The sequence below is a fragment of the Pteropus vampyrus genome, unplaced genomic scaffold (genome assembly GCF_000151845.1).
Source record: "Pteropus vampyrus isolate Shadow unplaced genomic scaffold, Pvam_2.0 Scaffold97, whole genome shotgun sequence".
Classification (NCBI taxonomy): Eukaryota; Metazoa; Chordata; class Mammalia; order Chiroptera; family Pteropodidae; genus Pteropus; species Pteropus vampyrus.
The window spans coordinates 6,730,016-6,752,831 of NW_011888878.1; the positions used below are offsets into that span (position 1 = coordinate 6,730,016).

The following is a 22,816-nucleotide window of genomic DNA, read 5'->3' on the forward strand; positions in this document are numbered from 1 at the left end:
TCCATGAACACAAAATATCTTTCCATTTATTTAGGTCTTTAATTTTCTTTCAGTGATGTCTACAGTTTTCAGTGTACAAATCTTGCATTTTTTTTTTGGTTAAATTTATTTCTAAGTATTTTTTTATTGCTCTTGTCAATGGAACTGTTTTCTATATAATCCGGTTGCCTTTTATTTCTTTTTCTCTCCTAATTGCGGTGGCTAGAACCACCAGTATGATGTTGAATAAAAGTGGCGAGAGTGAACATTCTTATCTTGTCTTGATCTCAGGGATAAACTTTGAGTTTTTCAACATTAAGTATAATATTAGCCGTGGGATTTTAGTTAGATGTTCTTTATTAAGATTTAGTCTTTAATCTTGAGTAAACATTCCTCAGATTGCCGTAAACCTTTGATTAACTTCCATCATTCTGAAAATTTGGATTCTGGTAATTTTTGTCCATTTTCTCATTGCTTTTATGGAGGAGAGAACTTTTAGAGATCCCTCTGCTGACATTTTTGCTGATGTATCCCCACTATTTTTTGAGATAAATTTTATTTAAAGTAATTCAGTTACTTTTTTGTGTAAATACTTGCTAATTAAATTTCTCCAAACTGTATTACAGATTTTAGTTAAAAATATGTACGAATATTTTGTTGTTAATATTCTCCTTCCTAGTTTGTATATTTTTACTCTTTTCTTTCCTTCAGTGGTTTCTACTGTGTTCCAGGCACAGCAAGGGATGCAAGTACAGAGATGAGAATCTTAATCTTGCACTTTTTCTCTTCTCTTAATCAAAGTATTCCCAAAATGCAGGAAATAGCTCTTCATGTTCAAACTTTGGTTCATTTGTTATTCATTCATTTATTTATTCAGTAGCTACTTATTAAGTTGCAAGGTACTGTTCTAGTTGCTGCGAGTACACGAGTGAACAAGACAGCCAAGTTTTCTACCTAATAAGTGGAATTTTATAATAGGCAAATAAATAATAAATTCCATACTCAGTGATAGGGGTCCTATTTTAAATAAAATGGTCAAGGAATGCCTGTTTGACATAACATTTAAAGAGACCCAAATAAAATGGGAGTGGAATGGGATAAGCTATGCAGAAAGCTTGCTGAAGAGCTTTCTGTCAGAGGAAACATCAAGTACACAGTCCTGATGCTAACTTATTAAATATTAATTATTCATGATATTTTATGTATTTATATAGTACATGTAACATTAAAGTAGTTCTTTAAAATATTTTCCTAAAAAGCTATTTTTTTTAATTGTTTTATAACTTTGGTTCAGTTTGATAACTGCTAAACTATTTTTTGTACCAATATCTGTGCTCTACATTTTTACATTTTAAGTTAAATACAGATTAATATCCCTATAAATCTAATAAATATACCTTAAAGTTTTATATTTAATTGAAATACTTTGTGATTTTTCTTCAAATTATTGTTTATATAAATGTATGTAAACTATTCACAGTATATGGAATTCTAATTAGTTTTCTTTGTGTGTGTCTCTATGAAGGTTTAATGTCAATACCCATCAGTTTTCCTTTTTGTTTCATCCTTTTTGCAAGGTTACTTCTTTCCCTTTCTTTCCCCCCCTTCCTGCTTTCTTTTCCCCCTCTCTGTTCCCACTCTTCCTTTTCTAGCTTTGCCCTTTTCCTTCTCTCCTCACTCATCTCATTCCCTCCCTACTTCTTTCCTCACCTTCTCCTTTTTCCTTAGTCCCCTTCTCCCTTCATCCCATCCTCCCTCTCTCCTTCCTTCTTTCCTTCCTTTCTTTCTCTTTTTCCTTTCCTCCTTCCTCTTCTAATTCATCTTTTTCATTTCTCCTAACATTCCCCCAATTTTACCTTAATATTTCTACTAAAACGGCTTCCTAATTGGTCTCTTAATTTCCTATCTGTTCAATAAGCCACTGCCATATTTTACTCTTCCTAAGGCACAATTCTGATCAGATCACTACCTGCTCAGATTGGTTACCCACTGTCTACCAGTTTAATTCCATAGTCTTCAGTACTTCTGAGATTATGGCTCCAATGTGCTTCTTTAGTTCATTTAAGCTCCATTATACTTCTTAACCTCCAGTGGAGCTGGTCTATTTAGAGTTTTATAAACACATTCCTCGCCCTCTGTTTCCATGTCTTTTCTCCTATTATTTCCTTTGCCTGGGATACTTAGCCTCCTATTCAGCACTTTGGAAACCTTTATCCTTCAAGGCTCAATTAGATGCTACCTTTCCTTTTCCATTATATTTGTTATCTGTGAGTGTCCCTTCTCCCCCTCATCTAGATTATAAGTTCCTCAAGGTCAGGGGCCTTTGCCTTCTTGGAATTCTGTGAATTTTTAACAAAGTGCCTTGTGGTAGTAAATATTTGGTAAATTTAATTGGTATTTAGCAAGTTCCTTTATTTACTAAAATTTCTATTTTCTTGTCTCTAGTTAAAGAAGAGTGTAAGAGTCCTAAAACTGAGAGTCGGTCACAAAAAATTTCAAATAAGCAGGTAAGCCTCCCTTTTTTAAAAAATCTTTATGGGTTTTTTTTTAATGTTTTATGACAGGTAAGCTTTCTTAAAATTTAATTTCTAGTAGCCAACATTTTATTGCTCTTTGACATCTAACTGCATATTGCAGCCCTTTCAATCAAATTTATGAGGGTGCTAAAGCATAGCCTGCCATTCACTTGGATGGGAGGTTGCAGAGCCAGAGTCCAAGGTTTAAAACTTGAAATATCTGAAGCCCTGATTCTGCTGTTTAGTAGTTGGGCACTTCACTTCATCTCTCAACCTCAATGTCTTCATCTTTGAAATGGAGATAAAAAAAAACACTTATCTCTCTCAATATACATAGTCTAAATATACATACCTACGTACCTACATACATAAGTGTATATATGTGTATATATAAAACATATGGAAATATGTTTATATATACAATGAAAGTATATGGATCAACATAGCAAAGTTAAGAGTTAATTCTACAGAGTTAGATTGGTTGGGGGAAGCTGAGATTTATGTTTTATTTTTATATAGTTTCTGCTATTTGATATGAAGTATGTATTTTGTAATCAAAGTACAACAAAATTTTAATCTAAAAGAATTCAACATATACCCTTATGATGTGTGCATTTTTATATGTATATTTTATTACTACAGAGTTTGAAAAAAATTAGGTCTTATAAACTAGTAATATATTAAATTTATAGAGGACATCTTAGCAGAATATTTGGCACATAGCAGTTTCTCTATAAATGGAACTCATATTTAGATGTCAGTAAAATGGTTGAATTACATGACTTTTAAGGCCCTCTCCTTTTGAAACTCTTATGCTATCATTTCTTTTTTTTAGAAAAAGCATTTATAAACTTTTTGTGCCATCGACCTCTTTGATGAAGCCTATGGACTCTTTCTCAGAATAATGTTTTAATGCTAAAATAAAATACATAAGATTTGAGTGAAAACTAATTTTATTGAAATAGAATTAGGTCACCCCATTGTGGTTTATTGCCCACATTCATAATTAAAGGGAATGCTAAATCTTATCTAGAAGTTAATGAAGATAAAGATGTAATTTTTTTCTCAAAAAAATTCAAATTCAAATTTACAGGCCCCCCTTTTTTACTTATGATAAAAAAGGAGAATTTCACATTAAAAAATTTATAGCTATTTATTTAGAACTATTAAATAGTAACTATAAATTTTATTTGCACAAAAAGCTCATTCGTACTCTTTTATAGACGTTTGGAGGGCTTGCCAAATGTAATATTAAGCTAGTGAAGAGAAATGAAAGTACAGAAGTCTCAAAAAACCAAACGATTGTGGCTGGTTATCCAAATGCTTTTAATAAGGTAAAAGGTCATTTATTCAGTTTATCTTCCCAAACTCTAAACCTGGGAAGATAATTAGGTGAAAATTTAAGAATCATTTTTGTATATAAAACTTTTAGTTTTCTCTGTGTCTCTGTGCTTTCATCTTCATGCACAAAATATTTATTCTTCTAGCCTAACACTGGAATTGAGAACTTTTTAGCATCCTTGAATATCTCCAAAGAAAATGAAGTACAGTCATCTCATCATGAAGAGCCTCCAAGTGAAGAACATTTGTCACCACAGTCATTTGCTATGGTAGGTATTTCGTAGGAGCTTTTGTACTGCAGTAATTTTACTATTTTTGGCCAGGCATACATACCACATGCAGCTGTTAACAGTTTTCTTTCATGTAGACTGATGTGTTGTATCAATGTTGTCATTATGTGAGGAAAATCTGGCTGCCCTGGGCAATTAAACCATCTTTTTCCTTTTTGTCTTTAGATCATATATAGCTCCCTTGTTTTTCAAACATTGCTACTAGGCAATTTGGTCAAAAGTTAAGCAGAAGAGTAAGCATTCTTTCTATGCCGAGAAATGAGAGTTTTGTTTTGTTTTGTTTTGTTTCAACTCTAGGCTATTGATTTTCCTTATTCTCTGTCTGAATATAGTTGTTGGTTTAATTTTTAACAATGTAACTCATTAAAAGAAGGATCAGTAAGCTCTGTAACTCTGATAACTTTTCTTCCCCTAACCCCACCATCTTCATACCAATCATTTTCAAAACAGAAGGGAACACGGATGCTTAAAGAAATTTTAAAAATTGATGGTTCTGACTGTGTGGGCCGTAAGAATGAAATGAAACAGATCGATAATAAAGTCACCGTTTCCTCTAATAGAAGAGATGAATCTGGACATTCCTCACAGCCTAAACAAAATAAGAAACCAAGTAAGTAAACTAAGTACAGTTACTAATAACCAGTATTTCAAAAATTCAGTTCATTTTTTTATCATGTGCTTTTTAAAGATAAAACTACGTTAATTTTTAAAAGAATATAATTAAAAGTAACAAATAAGAGTGTAATTTGTATGCTTGTGTCATTTATATAATTTAACTATGTAACCAATGATGTATAGTCCCTAAAGGTCTTCTTGTGATTACCTAAATTGTACTATTACAGATACTTATTCTGTAGACCCCAAACCTGGAAAGGTTTTCACATTCTAGCTTTTTTCCTCAGTAATTTAAAAATGATCGTAAAATTTAAATACATCACTTAACTTTTCTAAAATTCTTTTTTCCTATTTATAAAGTGAGAATAACATTGCAAATGACTGTTGTGATAATTATGACATGTATAAAGCAGCACTGTGTCTGGCACATTCATAGATGCCAAGAACTGATATTAGCATTTTGTTAAAAAAAAAAACAAAAAACAAAAAACAAAAAAAAACTTGACCACCATAAAAATAGAAGAAGCTATAAAATCAATTAAAAATAATGGAGGCAGACATTGGAAAGTGAGTACCTACCTCAAATCTGTGAAGCCTATAACATAACATCTGGCACATGTCTGGATTTCAATTAATATCTATTATTGTCCCTACCCTCTATGTCCCCTATAGTTTAGTATTTTGTCTATGTAATTATCTGCAAAATACTGCCAGGAAGAATTACTAATGCAAAAGTAGATGGTGACAGAAGTTCAAAATCTAGAACAAAATCAGAGCCTACCTCCATTTATACTCCAGTGAATATTGGGATAAATAATTAAATATTTCAGTAACTGTTAGGAAACTATCATAGTGACAGACATATTCCTGAAATAGAGCAAAATAAAATCTTAAAACTCAAAATTGGATAAAGATGGTCCCACTGTCAAAAACAAGTAACTTTTACTTTTTTTCATACACTGTAGAGTCAAGAGCTGAATCCAGCCCATGTTAGCAGAACTAATGAGATTTGTGACTTTGGGCAAGCCACTTAACCTTTTTTAAAATCTGTAACAGTAAGAGGTTTAGATTCATCCTTCACAGAGGTTGCTCTTGTTCTATTAGTGAGTTTGCTGATCATGAAATAATGTGAACTTTCAGAATTTTTAAATCATTTTCTATCTAAAAGCACTTTAAAAGACTTAATTTCAGGGAAAATTTTAAGCACTATTTGAAGCAACAAAAGCATTCATCCATGTGTCTCAGAATGTAAGATAAAATGGTGAGAAGTAAGACTGAAGCCAAAGCCTCAAAATTTAGGAATTAATTGTAAATCGGGCGAAGAAAGCCATTTGCTTGTTTAACCCATTTTCCGTTTGCCCTGAGACTACTCGCCAGCAGTGCTTGGGGGCTGCAGCATTTAACCCTAGATAGCTCGCAGTAACGGTCCTCACTTTACCACAAAGTTTGCCACGAAATATCTCACTTTTATTATTATTTTTGCATCACTCTAGTATATTGACTCTTTGGAAACAAATGACATAATTCTGTTTATAGCTTTCTGTTTTTAGCAGTGGTGTTTCCATTCACAAAATATAGTAATTCTCAATCACTGAAAATGTCAAATCCTAGAAAACTTAGCGTCCCTACACGTGGTTAACATCATTCTCGAGCGGTTGTTAGCTGAAGATTCATCTGATGAATCCGATTTGTATGTATACATTTCTCTTACGTAGGATTAGAGTCAAGTTCTGTTCAGAAATAATTCCAAGAACAGTTTTTATATTTTATTTTTATATTGAAACCAGTCAGATTTGCTTCATCCTCAAAGAGTATGTTTATATAAAATTAAATTAATGCTGGCAGCAAGCTGTACTTTTTTTTTCTAAATAGGAAATGGGTTGAATTTTGCCTGTAAAATAACTATGTAATCATGAATCTGTCGAGATGTTCATTTTTGGCAGTCAGCTACGTATCATATTTTAAAATCTTTATCTTAATCATGTATCATTAATCAATTGAAATCACCTCGAAATGTTTATTAAATTCTCAGTAATTTTAGGCAATACTAAATAGTTCTTATATTTGCTTCATGAAAGATTCCTTTTCTCACCTTTTATCAATTTCCTGCTTGTATTCTATGAAACTCTGCAATAATTGCATAGTTTGAGATATCATTTAATATAGATATGTCCTTTTCCCTTTTTTGGTAGCATCTTATATGAACAAGCCTCACAGTGCTAGTGAGTACCATAATGTGCAGTCTATGGAAAATGTGTGTTGGCCTGCTCCCAGCCAGCTCCCTCCTGTGTCCACACCAGTAACTGAACTTTCTCGAATTTGTTCCCTTGTTGGAATGCCACAACCAGATTTCTCTTTTCTTAGAACACCGCAGGTATAGTATACTACTTTCCATTAATAGAAGTTATTTAACACCGAGCTTAAATAAATTGACTGAAAATCTTTGGCTAGAAAAATATCTAATGGGGCTGACTTTTTTTGACTTTATGAGCATCATAGGCTTATAATTCTTGCTCTAGTTGTTCCATTTATTTAAAACCAGAACCCTCAGAGAAGCTGATAGAGAAACCTAGACAGCAAGGATGCTAACTAAAGCCAACACTCTTTAGACTGATGGAGCTAGGGATCTTGGTGTAAAGCAGTTTTCAAATTTTTTGGTTTCAGAAAATCTCCACTTTTTTGAAGACTCTAAAGAACTTTTGATTACTTTGTGTTATATCCCCATGTACTGTATTAGAAATTAAAACTGAAAAAATTTAAAAATATTTATTGTTTAAAATAAATTTTCAAAAAAACTCAGTGAGATTTCCATTTTTGCAAATCTTTCCACATCTAGCTTAATAGAAGAAGCTAGATTCTCATATTTGCTTGTTACTATCAATCTCTTGTGATATGTTGTTTTGGTTGAAATATATGAAGAAAATTTGGCCACAGATAGATAGTTGGGGAACAGGAGAGAATTTCAATAGCCTTTTCATATAATTGTGGTTATTCTTTGGTACTACATTAAAATGCAGTATTTTCTTAAAGGTTAGTTACAATGTAGAATCTGAAACTATATCAATGAACTTTTTGTCTCCTATTTGTGGGAAAATGAGAGTGAAAAGCCAAATAACATCTTAATACTATTGTGAAAATAATTTTGACCTCAAGGATCCTTGGAAAAGGGTAAGGGTCTCAGGGACCCACAGAGTCCCTAGACTGCACCTTGAGAACTACTGGCCACATGCAAGATTGTTTCATCCTTTTTACATTTGAGTTCTTGATACATTCTCACCTGCAACAGAAAGTAGTATTAAATTCTAGCTACCTTTTGAAAAAACAGAATTTTTAAAAAATCCTTTTTGTAAAAGAAAAAGTAAGTATAATGTAAAGAGTGATAAATATATGGTGGCAGAAGGAAATTGAACTTTGGATGGTGAACACACAATGCAGTATACATATGACGTTGAATTGTACACTTTAAACCTATATAATTTTATTAACCAATGTCACTCCGGTTAATTTAATTGAAAAAATTAATGTGAATATAAAATCAGTCAACACCTCTGAGTCTTTTAGATCGTGACAATTAATTCACATTAGTGAAATATCTGCTACTTGGAGGATGGTGTAATGCAAGGGTCAGCAATTTTTTTTTCTGTAAATATTTTAGCCTTTGCAGGACATATGGTCTCTATCAAAACTACTCAACTTTTCAGTTAGAGTATGAAAACAGCCATAGACAATACATAAAAGAATGAACTCTGGCTGTGTTCCAATAAAATCTTATTTACAAAACAAACAAACAAAAAAACAAAGTGGAAGACCTAGTTTCACAACTCCTTCGCATAAAGAAAACAGTTTTGCTGGCTTTCATTTGTATTAGGATGCTTGACCCTTCAGCTACCTTCAGAAGCATTTTATTTTGTAAACATCGAAAGATTAGGCAACAATTTTAAAGTTTTTACATGGCAACCCAAAACTTAAACTAAGAGTCCTTAATTGAATCTTGCATTTTTTTTTTTTTTTTTAACACAATGTCAGATGAAATTATTCTACTTGTTTAAACTACATTCTGGGTGAGGAGTTGACTTCCTAGACAGATAACTTTATAGACATTTATATTCTCTTTTTTAGACAATGACAGTTTGCCAAGTGAAATTATCTAATGGCTTAATGGTACATGGGCCACAGTGCCATTCTGAAAATGAAGCCAAGGAAAAAGCTGCACTTTTTGCTTTACAACAATTGGTGAGAACTGTTCACAACTTCTCTACTAAATTTTAAATTAATCCCTATAGATATTTTTGTTGCACTGTCTTATAACTTTTAAATACTTCCATAGGGCTCCTTAGGAATGAATTTCCCTTTGCCTCCACCAATATTTCCAAGTTATCCTCCTGCTATACCACCTGGAACCATTCGTCCAGTTTTTCCCCAACCTACTGGTAAGATATTTTGCTCTTCTAAATATTTGTTATTGAGTTATTATTTTTAGAAAGTTCTTTTAAGATTCATTATTTTGAAGAAACCAAAAAATTTATCTAAACTTAGTCTAGGGAATGTAAGAAGGAATTGTGAAAAGTAAGCCTGAAACCAGAGCTTGCAGATTCATCTAGAAATATCATTCTCCTGCTGTAGTCTCTAGTGTGGCTAGAGTAGGATTATTCTTTGTTCTGGGCAGCTCCTTAATCTCCAGTGGCTGCCAACAGATGAATTTGGGTTTAAGGGAGACATTAAAACACAGGTGGGGTAAAAATAGGTGAAGGGAATAAAAAACAGGTAACCTTTGAAGCTGCGGATGTGAAAGAAATGGTCTTTGACAATGAGGAAAATGAAGAGTGGAGGGGTTTTTAAGCTTACTGTGTGTCTCTTAATATTCTTTCATAATTGTCTTCCTCCTTCAAACATAGCATCTGAGTTATCAAGCATGTCGTTCATGCTTTCTGTAGCCAGCTGATGACTTCCAAGTGTGTTGGGGGAATTGAAAAGTCGCTGGGGAATCATTACTCTTTTTGTCCAGGCTTTTTCATTGACTGACTTTGAGAAAACCATATAACTTCTTTGGGACTCCATTTTCTTATATATGCTAGATGTGTCCAGATCTCTTTGAGATTAACACATTATAATTTTATGTAAATCTTAAAATCATTAAACTTTTCTCTTATCACTCCTTATTCCTAATGACAGTCGGCTTCTTCATATCCTAATCATTAACATTTTAAAACCAGTAATTTTTTTATTTCAAGGTTAGAAAATTACTTTTCTGAGTCAACTATATGTCAGATATTATTCCAAGAGCTTTACATATCTAATCTTCACAATAAACATTAGAAAGCTTAATAATGATGATTAAACAAATTACCTCTTCTTTTTGCCTAAACTCCATTAAACTGAAAAATAAATTATTTTAAAAGTGTAAACCTATAAGGACAAGGAGATGAGAGAAGAACTATCAGCGAAGTAGAGATTTGAAAAGAGTTTGTGATGAGAAAAGCAATTGAAGAAATAGTAACCAATTTAGCAGAACAGGGTTAAACCACAAACTAAAGTGTCTATAAAAGAGGATATAAATGAGCTGATGAGCAGATTGTCCCTCACAATTCCCAAGAGATTCAGAACTTTGAAGTATCAGAAGCTGTCGGAGCTTCCGATAAGGCATGAGCTAAGGAGAGGAGATTGGTTCAAAGTCTACATGGAACGTGGGACCCCTCCCAATATCCTTCCCCCACACAGCCAGGCAGTCGCCTCTTCAGGCAAAAGACTGAAGATATGTTCTCCAGAGGGCTCCCTAGATATGTAGAGACCAGGCATAGAATAGAGAATGAGAGATGTTAGGTTGAAAACTGAGATTAAGGTAACTTTTGTTTTCCCTATTTTATTCTCTGATTTTAGCCAACCGTGGCCCAGATAGGAAGTTGGAGGATGGTTCTTTTGAGGAATTCATTGAACTCCAAAGAAAAGACCTACTGACTTTTGGAGGGTTTCCCAACCAAGGCTGGCTCACTACCCAGTCATCCTAGAGAGAAGCTGTCAAGTCATCTAGCCCTGCTCCTTCCCCAAACAGACACAGCTTCTAATCACTGTTTTAGTGTCTTGCTCTTTAATATGAATAGATACTAGACTGTGAGAGATCCTGAACATTTGGGGAAAAGAAAATATCTAAAATTAAGAGTCCAAAACAAAGAGAAATAAAAGGGACTTGGAAACAGAGATAATACAGGAAATGACTTCAAAGACAGCTGTTAATATTCCAAGTGAAATAAAACAGTATTGCAGCCAAAAAGTATGAACAAGAATATATGAAAAAAGGAATAGAGAACAAGAATTAAATGTTGAGTTTAATGTTTTAAATTCAGTAAAGAAAGCCCTAGCAAAGCCGTGGAAGTCTCAGGAAGAACAAGATAAAAGGTGGAAAATAAGAAAAAAAGGGAGATTTAGAGGAACAGTGCACAGATCCAACACTCCTCTAATTGGAGTTTCAGTAAAAGACCAGAGATAATAAAAAGGAGGAAAAGTATCAAAGAAATAGATAAGAAAGCTCTCTGGACTAAAGGACATGTATCTCTAAATTGAAAGGGCCACCAAATGCTTAGCACAGTGAGTGAAAAGAGACACAGATTGCCTTGATATTCAGAATATAAGTGATAAAGAAATGGTCTGAAAAGGTCAGAGAGGAGGGGGAAATAATTCAAAAGATCAAGAGTACGAATGGTATTTTATGTTTAACAGAAAGTAGAAGTTAGAAAGCAGTTGAGCATCGAATACTTCAAAATTCTAAGGCAGAATTTGTTTCATCTTAGATTTCCCTATATAGCCAAACTATGAATTTAGTACAAGGGTAGAAAAAGACATTTTCAGGCATGCATGTTGACTGCTTATGCACTCTTTCTTAAGAAGCTACCGGATTATAAACGCCAAAAAAATATATATATATATAGTAGTTAAAAAAAAAAAAGGTGAGACTAAACCACAAGAGATCCAGTATACTTATATGCAGTAAATGAGAATCTCAAGATGCTAGCCGCTCCACAGGCCTGGAAAGTAACTTGTCCCACTTGTAAGAACAGGGGGAGGTCTTGGCTTTTAAGATAGGTAACTGATAGATGGGAAGCATTTGGGAAAACATTAAAGATAAGTGCATAGAAGACTAAGTTTTTAAAAGATAATTACTTTTAAAAGGATGAAAAAAGTTTTATAAGAAAAAAACAGAGTATCCTACTTGGCTCTGCAGTGACAATTTTGCACAATCACATATCATGAACACTACTTATATATTTAAATAAATATTGTGATGTACTTACATTGAGAGGACAGGGCAAGTGGTGAGGGATGGTATAAAATAACTGAATTTCGTTCTATCTTAATAGGAAATCAGTAGATCTAAAAGTGCATAAAATTGACAAATCACTAGTAGTGCAAGCTAATTATTGAAGAGTGTGGAAGTAAACAGCTAAATAGTTAAACCTGGATGAAACAGGTGACTGCTATATTATGTAGAAAATCTTTTTTATTACAATATGTATGTAGTACTTTTAATTTTTTTTAAATGTAATCTGAGGTCATAAATAACTAAGTAGCAGAACTGGCGTTCAAACCCAGGTCTGTCTGATTTCAAAGCCCATGCTTTTGTTACTGTACTAGACTGACATTCCTTTGCCTGTATAATGTTTTAGTCATAAAATTTTTATGACAATTAATATGATGTTTTCTTATAGCTCAAGGTAATAAGTTCACTCTACTTTGCAAAATCTAATTTGACTGCTTCACTTTCAAAAATGAATCCAATAACTATATATAAAGCAATTTTAATTAATTAGTATGTGTTGGTTACCTAAAGGTGTACCCACAAGCTTCTAAAAGTAATGTTTTCTCCATATCGACATTTTATAGCTTGCTGTTTTTACCTTTTTCATGTTGATTATTATATTTATGCTCATTATTATATCATGTTTATATAGTGTATTCATACCTACCAAGCATTTTGAGATTGGAATTGGAATTCTTTTGGTCTTGTAATAGGTGCTTTTCAATGTTCCGGTTAAAATCTATAACATACATAAAAGCAAAAAGATTTTTTTTATTAAATTTATTGGAGTGACAGTGGTTAATAAAATCATATAGGTTTCAAGTGTACAATTCAATATTATGTTATATGTATATTGCACTGTGTATTCACTACCGGAAGTTAAAATTAACTTTCATTACCATATATTTGACTCCCTTTATCCTTATCTACCTCCCCATCTCGCCTTCCTTCTGGTAACCACTAAGCCATTGTTCATGTTCATAAGTCTCTGTTTGTCATGTTTGTTTGTTGCTTTCAGTTTTATATCCCACATATAATGAAATCACTTGATTCTCAACTTTTTCTGTCTGACTTATTTCTATTGGCATGGTAATCTCAAGATCCATCCATGTCACAAATGACAGTACTTCATCTTTTCTCAGTAGCATTCCATTGTATTGGGAGAAAGAACTTAATCATCAGATTAACATTTTAAAGTTATTTTGTAGATTTCTATTTTATGGAATGAAAAAAGTCCCAGTGGGAAAAAAATAGAGAAAAATGTATTTTATGTTGAGAACAGTGATTTATTGGGGAAATTATGGAGCTTACTTTTGCATAAGATTAACATAACATCTTTATTTATTTTTGTTGTTTCTTTTTAAATTTTTAATTTTTTTTTTGTTTTATTTATTTTTTTATTATGGTGACATTGGTTAACAAAATCCAGTAAGTTTCAGCTGTACAATTCAACAGTAAGGCATATATATATTGCATTGTGTGCTCACCACCTATAGTTAGATTTCTTTCTGTCACCGCATATTTCACCCCTTTTCCCCCATTTACCTCCCCCATCTCTCCTCCCCCCTACCCTCTGGTAACCACTAGTCTATTGTCCATGTCCATGAGTCTCTGTTTGTTTGTCCTGTTTGTTTGTTGCTTTTAGGTTTATATCCCACATATCATATGATTTTGTAATAAGTGATATCATATGATTTTCAACTTTTTCTGTCTAGCTTATCTCATTTAGCATAATTATCTTGAGGTCCATACATGTCGTTGCAAATGGCAGTATTTCATCTCTTATGACTAATATTCCATTGTATATCTGTACCACCGCTTCTTTTGCATCTTTTAAATAGATCTTAACATTATGACTGCCACCACAGTTGCTTCTAGGTATTATCAAGACCTAATTTTCTAAATCTTATTAGATTTTTTCATATTAAGTTTGGTTCATCCTGAAATTTGTTTCATGTATAATTCATAACACTAAAATATATTATGATTCTCTCTTTTAATCTAGAATTTCTTAAATGGCTGAATTTTAATTAAGCTATACTATCTTACAGCTTGGGCTGCCTTTATATCTCTCTGAAAAGAAACTTTGAACACAGTACATATCTTATTTAGTGGCAATGTGCAAGTGTCTCAGCTGTCACGGTTTAATGCACTAGCTCCCAAGCCCCGCACTGGTGTTGACTGCAGAGGATCACCTGTGGAGCTTGTCAACAGGACAGATTCCTGGGCCCCTTTGAGCCTGATTTACCAGCTCTGAGGCTTTGCCCGGGAACCTACCTGTATTTTACAAGCTCCTCTGGTGACTCAGATATACAAAACAAGTTTGGAAACTACTGGTTCAATGTGCTTTTATTTACTTATTTTTTTAAAGATTATATATTATTTTTAATTAATTTATTTATTTTAATAAGGAACAAAATGTAAATTTTAAAAAATCCTTGAATTACAAATGTTAGAATAGGGAAAAGAAAAATTCTACATATCATGAAAGTGATCCGATTTGAAAACGAGCTTTTTTTTTTTTTTTGTAGGCTGGGATCACTATGGAAGCATATTAACATTGGGGGCGGGTGAGATCCTTAAGATTTCTCTCTTTGTGCCCTGGCTTTTCTCCCCCAAGTGACAGTTTCATGACCCTTTTATTATTTTTTTAAATAGTATTACAAATATTCCTAAAATTCATGTCGGTATATGTTAGGCCTTTGCAGGCCAGACAGCATAATGATAAGCTAACTTCTACAGTCCTAGGAAGGGTGTCTGAGGTTGAGTGTTGTAAGCAAGATTAATCATAAGTTAAATGTATGCCTCTTTGCCAAAGTGAAAAACACCAAAAAGGGTGGCACAGTGAGGTCTTAAATTTCAAGGTTTTGATGATACCATTTTACTAAAAAACAAATTTTTCATGATTTTTAACAGCTAATATAATGCCATCATCATCTCATCTCTTTGGTTCAATGCCATGGGGACCACCAGTGCCAGCTCCTGGAAAGCCCTTTCATCATAGTTCATATTCCGGGACCATGCCCATGGCTGGGGGAATGGCAGGTGGTGTGCACAATCAGTTCATACCTCTACAGGTGAGACCTGGAAAGGGAATTATCATATTTGTAAGAGAATTAATTTTTTAATGTTCAGACTATTGAATAGACTGTGTTGATTCAATAATTACTTATTCAGTGCCAACTAAAAGCCCAGTACTGGTCTGGGTGCTGAGATTATATATTATGACCAGTGGTGACCAGTCTGACCTGGTCCCTGATGTCTGGGTTTATGTTCTAATAAATAATAATAATTGCAGCAAGGAATAATATCATTTTCTCGCACAACGTGTTTTAAAATCAGGGGTATAAATTTTCTTTATATTTAGGTTATGAAGAATTTTAAAATATTTTATTCATAACTAAATTCCTTTAATTTCTAAACTTTGGTTTGGAGATTAAGTGGAAGCCACAAGTCAGCAGTGATTGACAAATGTTAGCAGCATGATTTATGGTATTTTTTGACACTAGTCTTTTTGGTTAACTAATGATGTTTTTATTCTTTAAAGGTTACTAAAAAAAGAGTTGCAAACAAAAAGAACTTCGAGAATAAGGAGGCTCAGAGTTCACAAGCCAGTCCACTTCAGACTAGCCAGCCAGGGTCTTCTGATGTCACCAAAGTGATTCCACAGGAGAGTTCATCAGTTTCCTTGAAGTCCTCTCAGATTACTCATCCAGCACCTTCTTTTCAAGTTGAAGCTTCCTCCCAAGGCCATAGTATGTCTCACCATAAGTCAACACCAAGCTCTTCTTCAAGAAGAAAATCAAGAAAACTGGCTGTCAATTTTGGCGTTTCTAAACCTTCTGAATAAATTTGGTACTTGGAATTAAATTAATTTCTTTCCTTTCCACTCACCTTTTTATAAATCTTTACCTGTGTCATAAATAATTAGAATGTGCTATTTTAAAATAATGTTTCCATTGAAATATTTTAATTTTTAAGTTTTCAGGCACTTTTCATGCTGTTTAAAGACTACATATCAAATTGTGCATCTTAAATATGTGCAGTTTGTTTTATGTTAATTATACCTCAGTAAAATTGTTAAAAAGAAAATACTAAGTTAAATCTATGTTAAAATAATACCAGTGGACTAAGCATTAAAACGTACCACTGTAAATACTGGCCTCATCATTAGAAATACCCTGAGCTATGAATCAGACCTCATATTACAATAATAGTAAACATTTTTTTATACTATCATTGAGGGATAATTAAATGGAGCATGAAAATTGGGCCCCACGTATAACTTACTGAATGTGGATTTTATTTTTCTCTTTAATTATGTAACAGAATTGTGGAGAATGGCTCTTATTTATAAGTGTTTTTAACTCATGTTCTGTTGTCTGTGAGGGTCATTTAGACCTGCTGTAAAACGACCACACTTGTGGTGGTGCTGCCAGTTTTGCTTTGTTCTAAATTTTGTACAAAAGCAACTTTAGAATACTGATCAGAATATTTCATTTAACTACTTAGAACTATAAATAGCAATCTACATTTGAGTAACTACAATTTTTTAGATTATTCAAGAACCAGCATTGGTAATTTCTAATAAAATTAAGTTTCAAAATCTACAGGGTACAATGATTACAAATTAATCTTCTGATATAATAAAGTACAAAACATTAATCATGTTGTTAATTAAAATAAATTGTATTATTCTTTTGTATAGCTTTTTACCTGCTTCCTTAAACATATCTGAGAGCTCCATTGTTGGTTCATGTGTAGTGCTTCTTGGGACTGATGAAATTCTAATTTTTTTTAAATTTCAATGTGTGCTATAAGCACAATCACTTTGTGATATACATTATTTACATGACAAATGCCTCTCACTCTATTTCCATATTTTTAGCTTTATCCTGAACTGTTCAGTGACTGGCATTTTGTCTTTGCATGTCATGTGTGGGTGTGTAATGTTCAAGCTGTGGCTGTTGAAATTATTTTAGAATTTATGAAAAATTATCAGTGGTACCAAGGTCTGAGTTTTTATATATATACATATATATATATTTATCCTTTAGTTTTTGTGATATGCTTATATTTTTAAGGAAGTAAGTTATCATACTTTTTTAAAAGTAGGAACCACAAGTTTTATATGGAGCTGCTGCTTCTTATATCTAATTTCATTTAGCTCATTGAAAACCTATTTGTTTTTTAAAATGCTGGCATTGAACTAAATGGATTCCTTTAACTGCTGATTTCAGAGTTTCTCTAAATGTTTATAGGATATTTGTATATTAGTAGTGCCTTTAGTATAAGAGATAAATGTTCATTATCTGTCATTTATTAGAGTATTGTGAATTTCTGTGATTTTATTTTCTATTGATTTCCTAGATTCAGATGTTCATTGGTTCCAGCATTTCCTTGTTGGAAATGTTTGTTGATCTGTAGTGGGATCTTGAATAATGAGGCTCAAGTAATTCTCCGTGTTTGTCTTTGTGGCCTCACAAAAACTCTCTATTTGTTTTCAAAGGAAGTATCTATATGGAAATGCAATACAAAAAAGTTAAATTGTGGCAGTAATATTCTGTTAATCTCCTACTGCTTTAAAGTGTATAATATGTTTCACCCTATATAACTGTACAAACTCCAGCATTCAAGAATTGCCTCACTCATCACTCTTCTGTGACTGCTCTTTAGACAGTGTACAATCCACATCTTTTTTAGTTTGCTGATGAAGGAACAAATGCTGTCTTCTGAAAACTCCACAAGAAAAATTTCAGTAAGCATGGTGCCACTGAACACATAAGAATAGTTCATCAGTATTTGAGTAAAGCAAGCTGAGAATTCTATATGTTTTCTTTTCACTCCTCCTTCTCTTTTCTTTAAACATATTATTCTGAAGGTCAAGGTTGAAGAGAAATTTAAATAGAAGAGAGCTCTGTAATGACTAGATAGTGGTCAGACATTCATCTATATTCTTTTCCCTTTACAGACAGACCTATTCCAAATGTGAGCCTGAGATCAATAGGAGATATGTTTTTATGCCCTGCCTATGGAGATAGAGGCCATTTTTCATATCATTATGTTCTTGAGGAGACTGGATTTAGTGATATTTTTGGAAACCTATAATTATTCCATTTCATGAGGGGCAGATTCAACTTCCGCAAAATTTAGAAATATGTCTGTTCAACTGTTGAATCTGCTATGGACTTTCTGTGAAAATGGTGGACTATATGGGGCACAGAGGAGTAGATTCCCCAAATTGCTTCATGTTTCCACAAAACTAGAGCAGTGAAATTTAAATATCCTTCATCAATAATTTTTTCCGTTTTTTGAGCTCATTAGTGAATTTTTAAGATAAGCCTTCCAACTTCACTGTTTCTTTTCACAACTTCCTATATTACCTGGTCATTACCTGAGTTTTATAATTTGACAGGTAGAATGTATTAATTGGTTTAAACATCATGTAGACCAATGTCTTAAACATTTTAAATTCAGTTGCATGAAAATTAATTTGTGTACCTTGGTTTCAATTTAAGATTACTCTTGTTTTTCAGAAGGATAAGTTGTTCTTTTAGAACTAATAAGATAAAGAGAGCTCCCCGCCCCCAGCCCCCGCTGTCCCCACTGGTAGAGGGGATGAAAAACTCTTGATGCAGGTTTTTTGTTGTTTATTTTCTTTTCTTTGACCAGGTGTTTGCTTTGGTTTTAGACCGATATTTATAAACTAATCTAAAGTCTTGTTTTTAACGGGAGGAAGTAGAAAGAAGGTGGTTGGAAGAAAGAAATAAGACACATCCAATCACTGCGTTTTAGGCTGTAATATATCTAGCTCAAGGAAATAGATAAGATTCAGAGTCTGTTTTATTCACTCATCTTTAAATCATCTGTTCTATTTGTATTAGTAAATCATACATTTTCATAATGATTAATTTTTACCTTAAAATAGAACTGTGTAGCCTTCCATTGAAGTTTGTTCTAACATACTTTATCTCATTGTTCAGAGCAACTTTTTAAAGCAACTTTGTATTATATTCTAGCTTTTTGAGCTTGCTATTTCATAGTACCATCTTGCTTCCAAACTGTTTTTTACCCTGGAGGAGAATTAATTTATATAAGAGAAATGATTGTGTCAGGCATTCTCTACCTTTAAAAAAATGAGTCAGAAATTCTCTTAGCATTTTTCCAGATATAGTGATATTACTCAAATAGTCAGTGTTCCTTATGTACATTTTGTAAGCTGTGTCAGTGAAACAGTCTTTTTTGCAGGAGCTTCCTTTCCTACTCAGAATAAAGCTTAAAATTCTAGAAATGAATATTTTTCAGACTGATCTGGTTCATATTTTGTCAGACCTCACAGTGTTGAAACAGACAGCCAACAGGGCCAAGCCAACAGGCGGGTGGATGTTTCACTATTATACACTGAGTTAATAGCTCAGATATCACAGATCCTTCTTTTAGAGAAAGAGAGAAAAAATGTATAAAATAGTTTTAGGAGTTAAGAATATCAGCAATCCACAGTTACTTTTGTGTTTATGTATGTATATTGTCAGTGGATCAACAGTAATGCCTTGCTCAATCAATGCATTCAGCCATCTCAAGTGCAATTTGTAATGGAGACCCTGGTTTCCAATAGATAAAGTTTTACATAGTTAAACCTGTAAAAATTAATTTTTCCAACAGTACACCCATTGCTATTGATTATTTTAGCAATTGGTGTACTATTAAATTATCCAGGCCAAATAATTAAGTTTCTGTAGATATTTTAGTAATTTGAAGCCAAATTCTTGTACCATATCTAATGAAATAATAGGAGTAAGAATTCGGTCCATAGTGTGCTTTAAGTTCTTTTATTCCTTTCTTCCCCTTACAGTGAAGGGGCTTTTTGTTTGTTTGGGGCTTTTCTCTCACGCGCGCTGTCTCTCTCTCTCTCTCTCTCTCTCTCTCTCTCCCTCCCTTCCTCTTTGCCTCAAGTCTCCTAAATTTTGTTCTGCCCATTTGCTTCTTTGAGTATTTTCATATATTTTCATATATAAGTAATAGATAGTGTGCAATATCATCAAAGTGTTCAACATGTTCATTTAAACAATGTAATTAGATAAAATTCATACGTATATATCTTAATTCATTTCTTTTCTCACATAACTATTTTATAAGTAGAATTTTTCATTAGATCTTATACAGAACAGTATTTTATTAAAATTTCAAAAGGGAAGACTTTTGTGCTCATTTTGTAGTTTTTGGTTTTTAAATATCTTTACATTATCTGAAATAAAAGTGTTTAAAACTTGCATTGGAATGGAATTCAAATGTATTTTTGTGTTGTTAAGTTGTTCATTTGTAGATTTCTAGCATGAAGTTAGCCTCAAAATGTTGTGGAAAAGGATTTTAAAATATAAGAGTCACTGAAAGAGTTTAAACATTATACATGTAAATTGCTATATGGATTTTAATTAAACACTTGAGAATGATTTCATAAGCTGTTTGTTCTTGTATGTTTGCATTGATATCAAAAGTAGAACATTACGCTATTCACTTGAATCCCATATCCTTTTATATTTGTATTTTGAATCTATATCGTTTAGCATAAACTAGACAGCATGGTTGGTAGAAAAAGTCTGAATTGTAGATTCAGATGGCCACTGTTCCAATCCTAGCTCTACTTCTTACTAGTTGTAAATAGGTCATTATCATATTAACATTAACAAGGTATGTAAGGTTTAGACCTTAGTTTCGATTTCTTCATCTCCTAAAGGAAGAAGGCAACACGCCTTGTGTTGTTAATATGTATAAAGCACTAGATGCATAGTACGTATATTACAAAAGTTAGTAAATTATTTGTCATGTGTGTATGCAGATCATTTACCTGGTTCCCAAATACACACAGTCCTCTGGATGGTGCCAAATACCTCTATGCTTTTTCCTGAGTCACTCTCCGGTATCCAGTTCATACAGCATCACCATGCTTCCCTTGGACATCTGGGAGGCTCTTCTCTTTCTGTTCTTCCTTTTCCCTGCCATGATCCCCTCTATTTTTTCTACCATGCAGGGGAAGTTTTTCTCACAGAGCCATGTAGGAAGAGGCTTTAATTCCTACTCATGAGACAGGAATCTATAAAACTAACATCTTGTTAACATTGGCCATGTCTCACAATATATCTCCGATGCATAGTTTTACCAAAATCTTTATGATAGAGATTGGAAGGAGTTGGAAAGAGGGTGTTAAGGAGGGAAGAAAATCTCTTCCTGCTATGTCTGCTTCCAGCTCTGCCCCATAAACCTGAGACTGTCTCTACTATTGTGCTTTACTCAAAACCCCAAGGAGTCACATTCTGATATGGTATTTAGCCACCTTGATACAGCAGGAGGCATGTACTCTAGGATTACCAGTAGAGTCTTAGCTAGCTGCTTTTTCACATCATTCCCCAGACTACCAACCCCACATGCTGAGATCCTCAGTACCGCCCCTCTCCACCCCAACTCCATAGCATTATTTGGCTCCCCCAATCTTGGTGCCAATTTTTTTGCTTGACAATCAAAACTGAAACGTATTCATTCAAACTGGCTTAAGAAAAGTAAAATCATTGTAAGAATATAGGGCAGTCTCAGAGACTCCAGTCCATGAAGTACAATCAGGCTTCTAAGAAACAGAACCTTAGGGTATTACCTTCCAATTCACTCTGTCTCCCCTCCATGAGGCTGTGTGGTCTGTGGTGTCTGTGATCAGGTCTTTGCTTACTCATTTGTAGTATGGGCAAGAGGGCAGATCACCTTGAGGGGCTGACCCTACTGAGCTATGGGTTGATAAGGAAATGCTGACTTCTTAAAGGCAGACTCTTAAGCAACAACCACATCCTGGACCAGCAGTCAGTCCTTATAGTTTTTATGTAAAAGAAGGCCTGCAAAACAGCTTTTCCCTAACAGTAACCAGAGCTCACTGTCTATGATGTGCCAGCAAACAGCTCTCATAAAAAGAGTAATCCCAGTTAAACTCCTTCACGTTGGAAAATGGTTGCATTTAGAATTTTCCAATACTTCATGGAGTCACTAATTCCTACAGTCGTAGGAGTCTTAGCCATGTTTCACTGAGTTCCTAAATATAAGATCAATAAGTAAGTATATCTACTGATTATTAAGTTCTTAAGTGTTCAATGTCCCGGGCCAATATTCTAAATGGTTTACATAGATTATCTCCTCTAATTCTCATAACCCTATCATGTAGGCAGGTTTCACCTATGCAGTAGTCTGACTCCATCCAAATCCTACACTATTAACTATTTTGCTATAGTATAAGGTTTAGTTTCTATAGTTTAGTTTTTACATTGACACTATGTCGTTTTATTATGAATATATTCATTCATTACATTTCCTATTTGTTTTACGGGCTTAGCACAAACATGGAGGTAACAAATATGAATAAGACCTAATGTTAGCATCCATAAAGTCTAGTAGGGGAAAGACAAGTAAACCACTAGGCTCAGTACCAGTATAACAAGCCCAGAGGAAAAGTGTACCTCACAGGCTGAGAAGGTATTGGGGTCTCTTTTCTGGAGGAGCTGAGAATTAAAGGACCCAAGTGTGGGAAGGCAATTCAGCAGAGCTGAATTACTTTTGGTGCAGGTTAAGAGAGGTCAGGGGTAAAATTAAGGTGAAGGTAGGATCCAGATTATAAAGAACATTTATCTACCTGAAAAATGTGAAACCATTTATTTATAAAGATACACATACCCCTAGTTTAGTGTAGCATTATTCACGGTGGTAAAGACATAGAAACAACAGAAGGGTCCTTCAATGGATGATTGGAT

At 33.4% G+C, this 22,816-nt stretch overlaps 1 protein-coding gene across 2 annotated transcripts in view; it reads left to right on the forward strand.

Moving 5' to 3' along the window:
* The window catches only part of XRN1 (5'-3' exoribonuclease 1), a 117,541-nt gene extending 97,051 nt beyond the window's left edge, over window positions 1-20,490 (forward strand). Inside the window, exons 34-41 of one of the 2 annotated variants that reach the window (XM_011364454.2) lie at window positions 2,425-2,486; window positions 3,983-4,105; window positions 4,577-4,736; window positions 6,934-7,115; window positions 8,861-8,974; window positions 9,069-9,171; window positions 14,949-15,109; window positions 15,580-20,490. In XM_011364454.2, coding sequence (XP_011362756.1) covers window positions 2,425-2,486; window positions 3,983-4,105; window positions 4,577-4,736; window positions 6,934-7,115; window positions 8,861-8,974; window positions 9,069-9,171; window positions 14,949-15,109; window positions 15,580-15,882 — 1,208 coding nt within the window. In that variant the 3' untranslated portion in view covers window positions 15,883-20,490. The remainder of the gene's footprint in view (window positions 1-2,424; window positions 2,487-3,982; window positions 4,106-4,576; window positions 4,737-6,933; window positions 7,116-8,860; window positions 8,975-9,068; window positions 9,172-14,948; window positions 15,110-15,579) is intronic. The other variant, XM_023533166.1, reaches the window with a different exon arrangement.
* The last annotated feature ends 2,326 nt before the right edge of the window (window positions 20,491-22,816 follow it).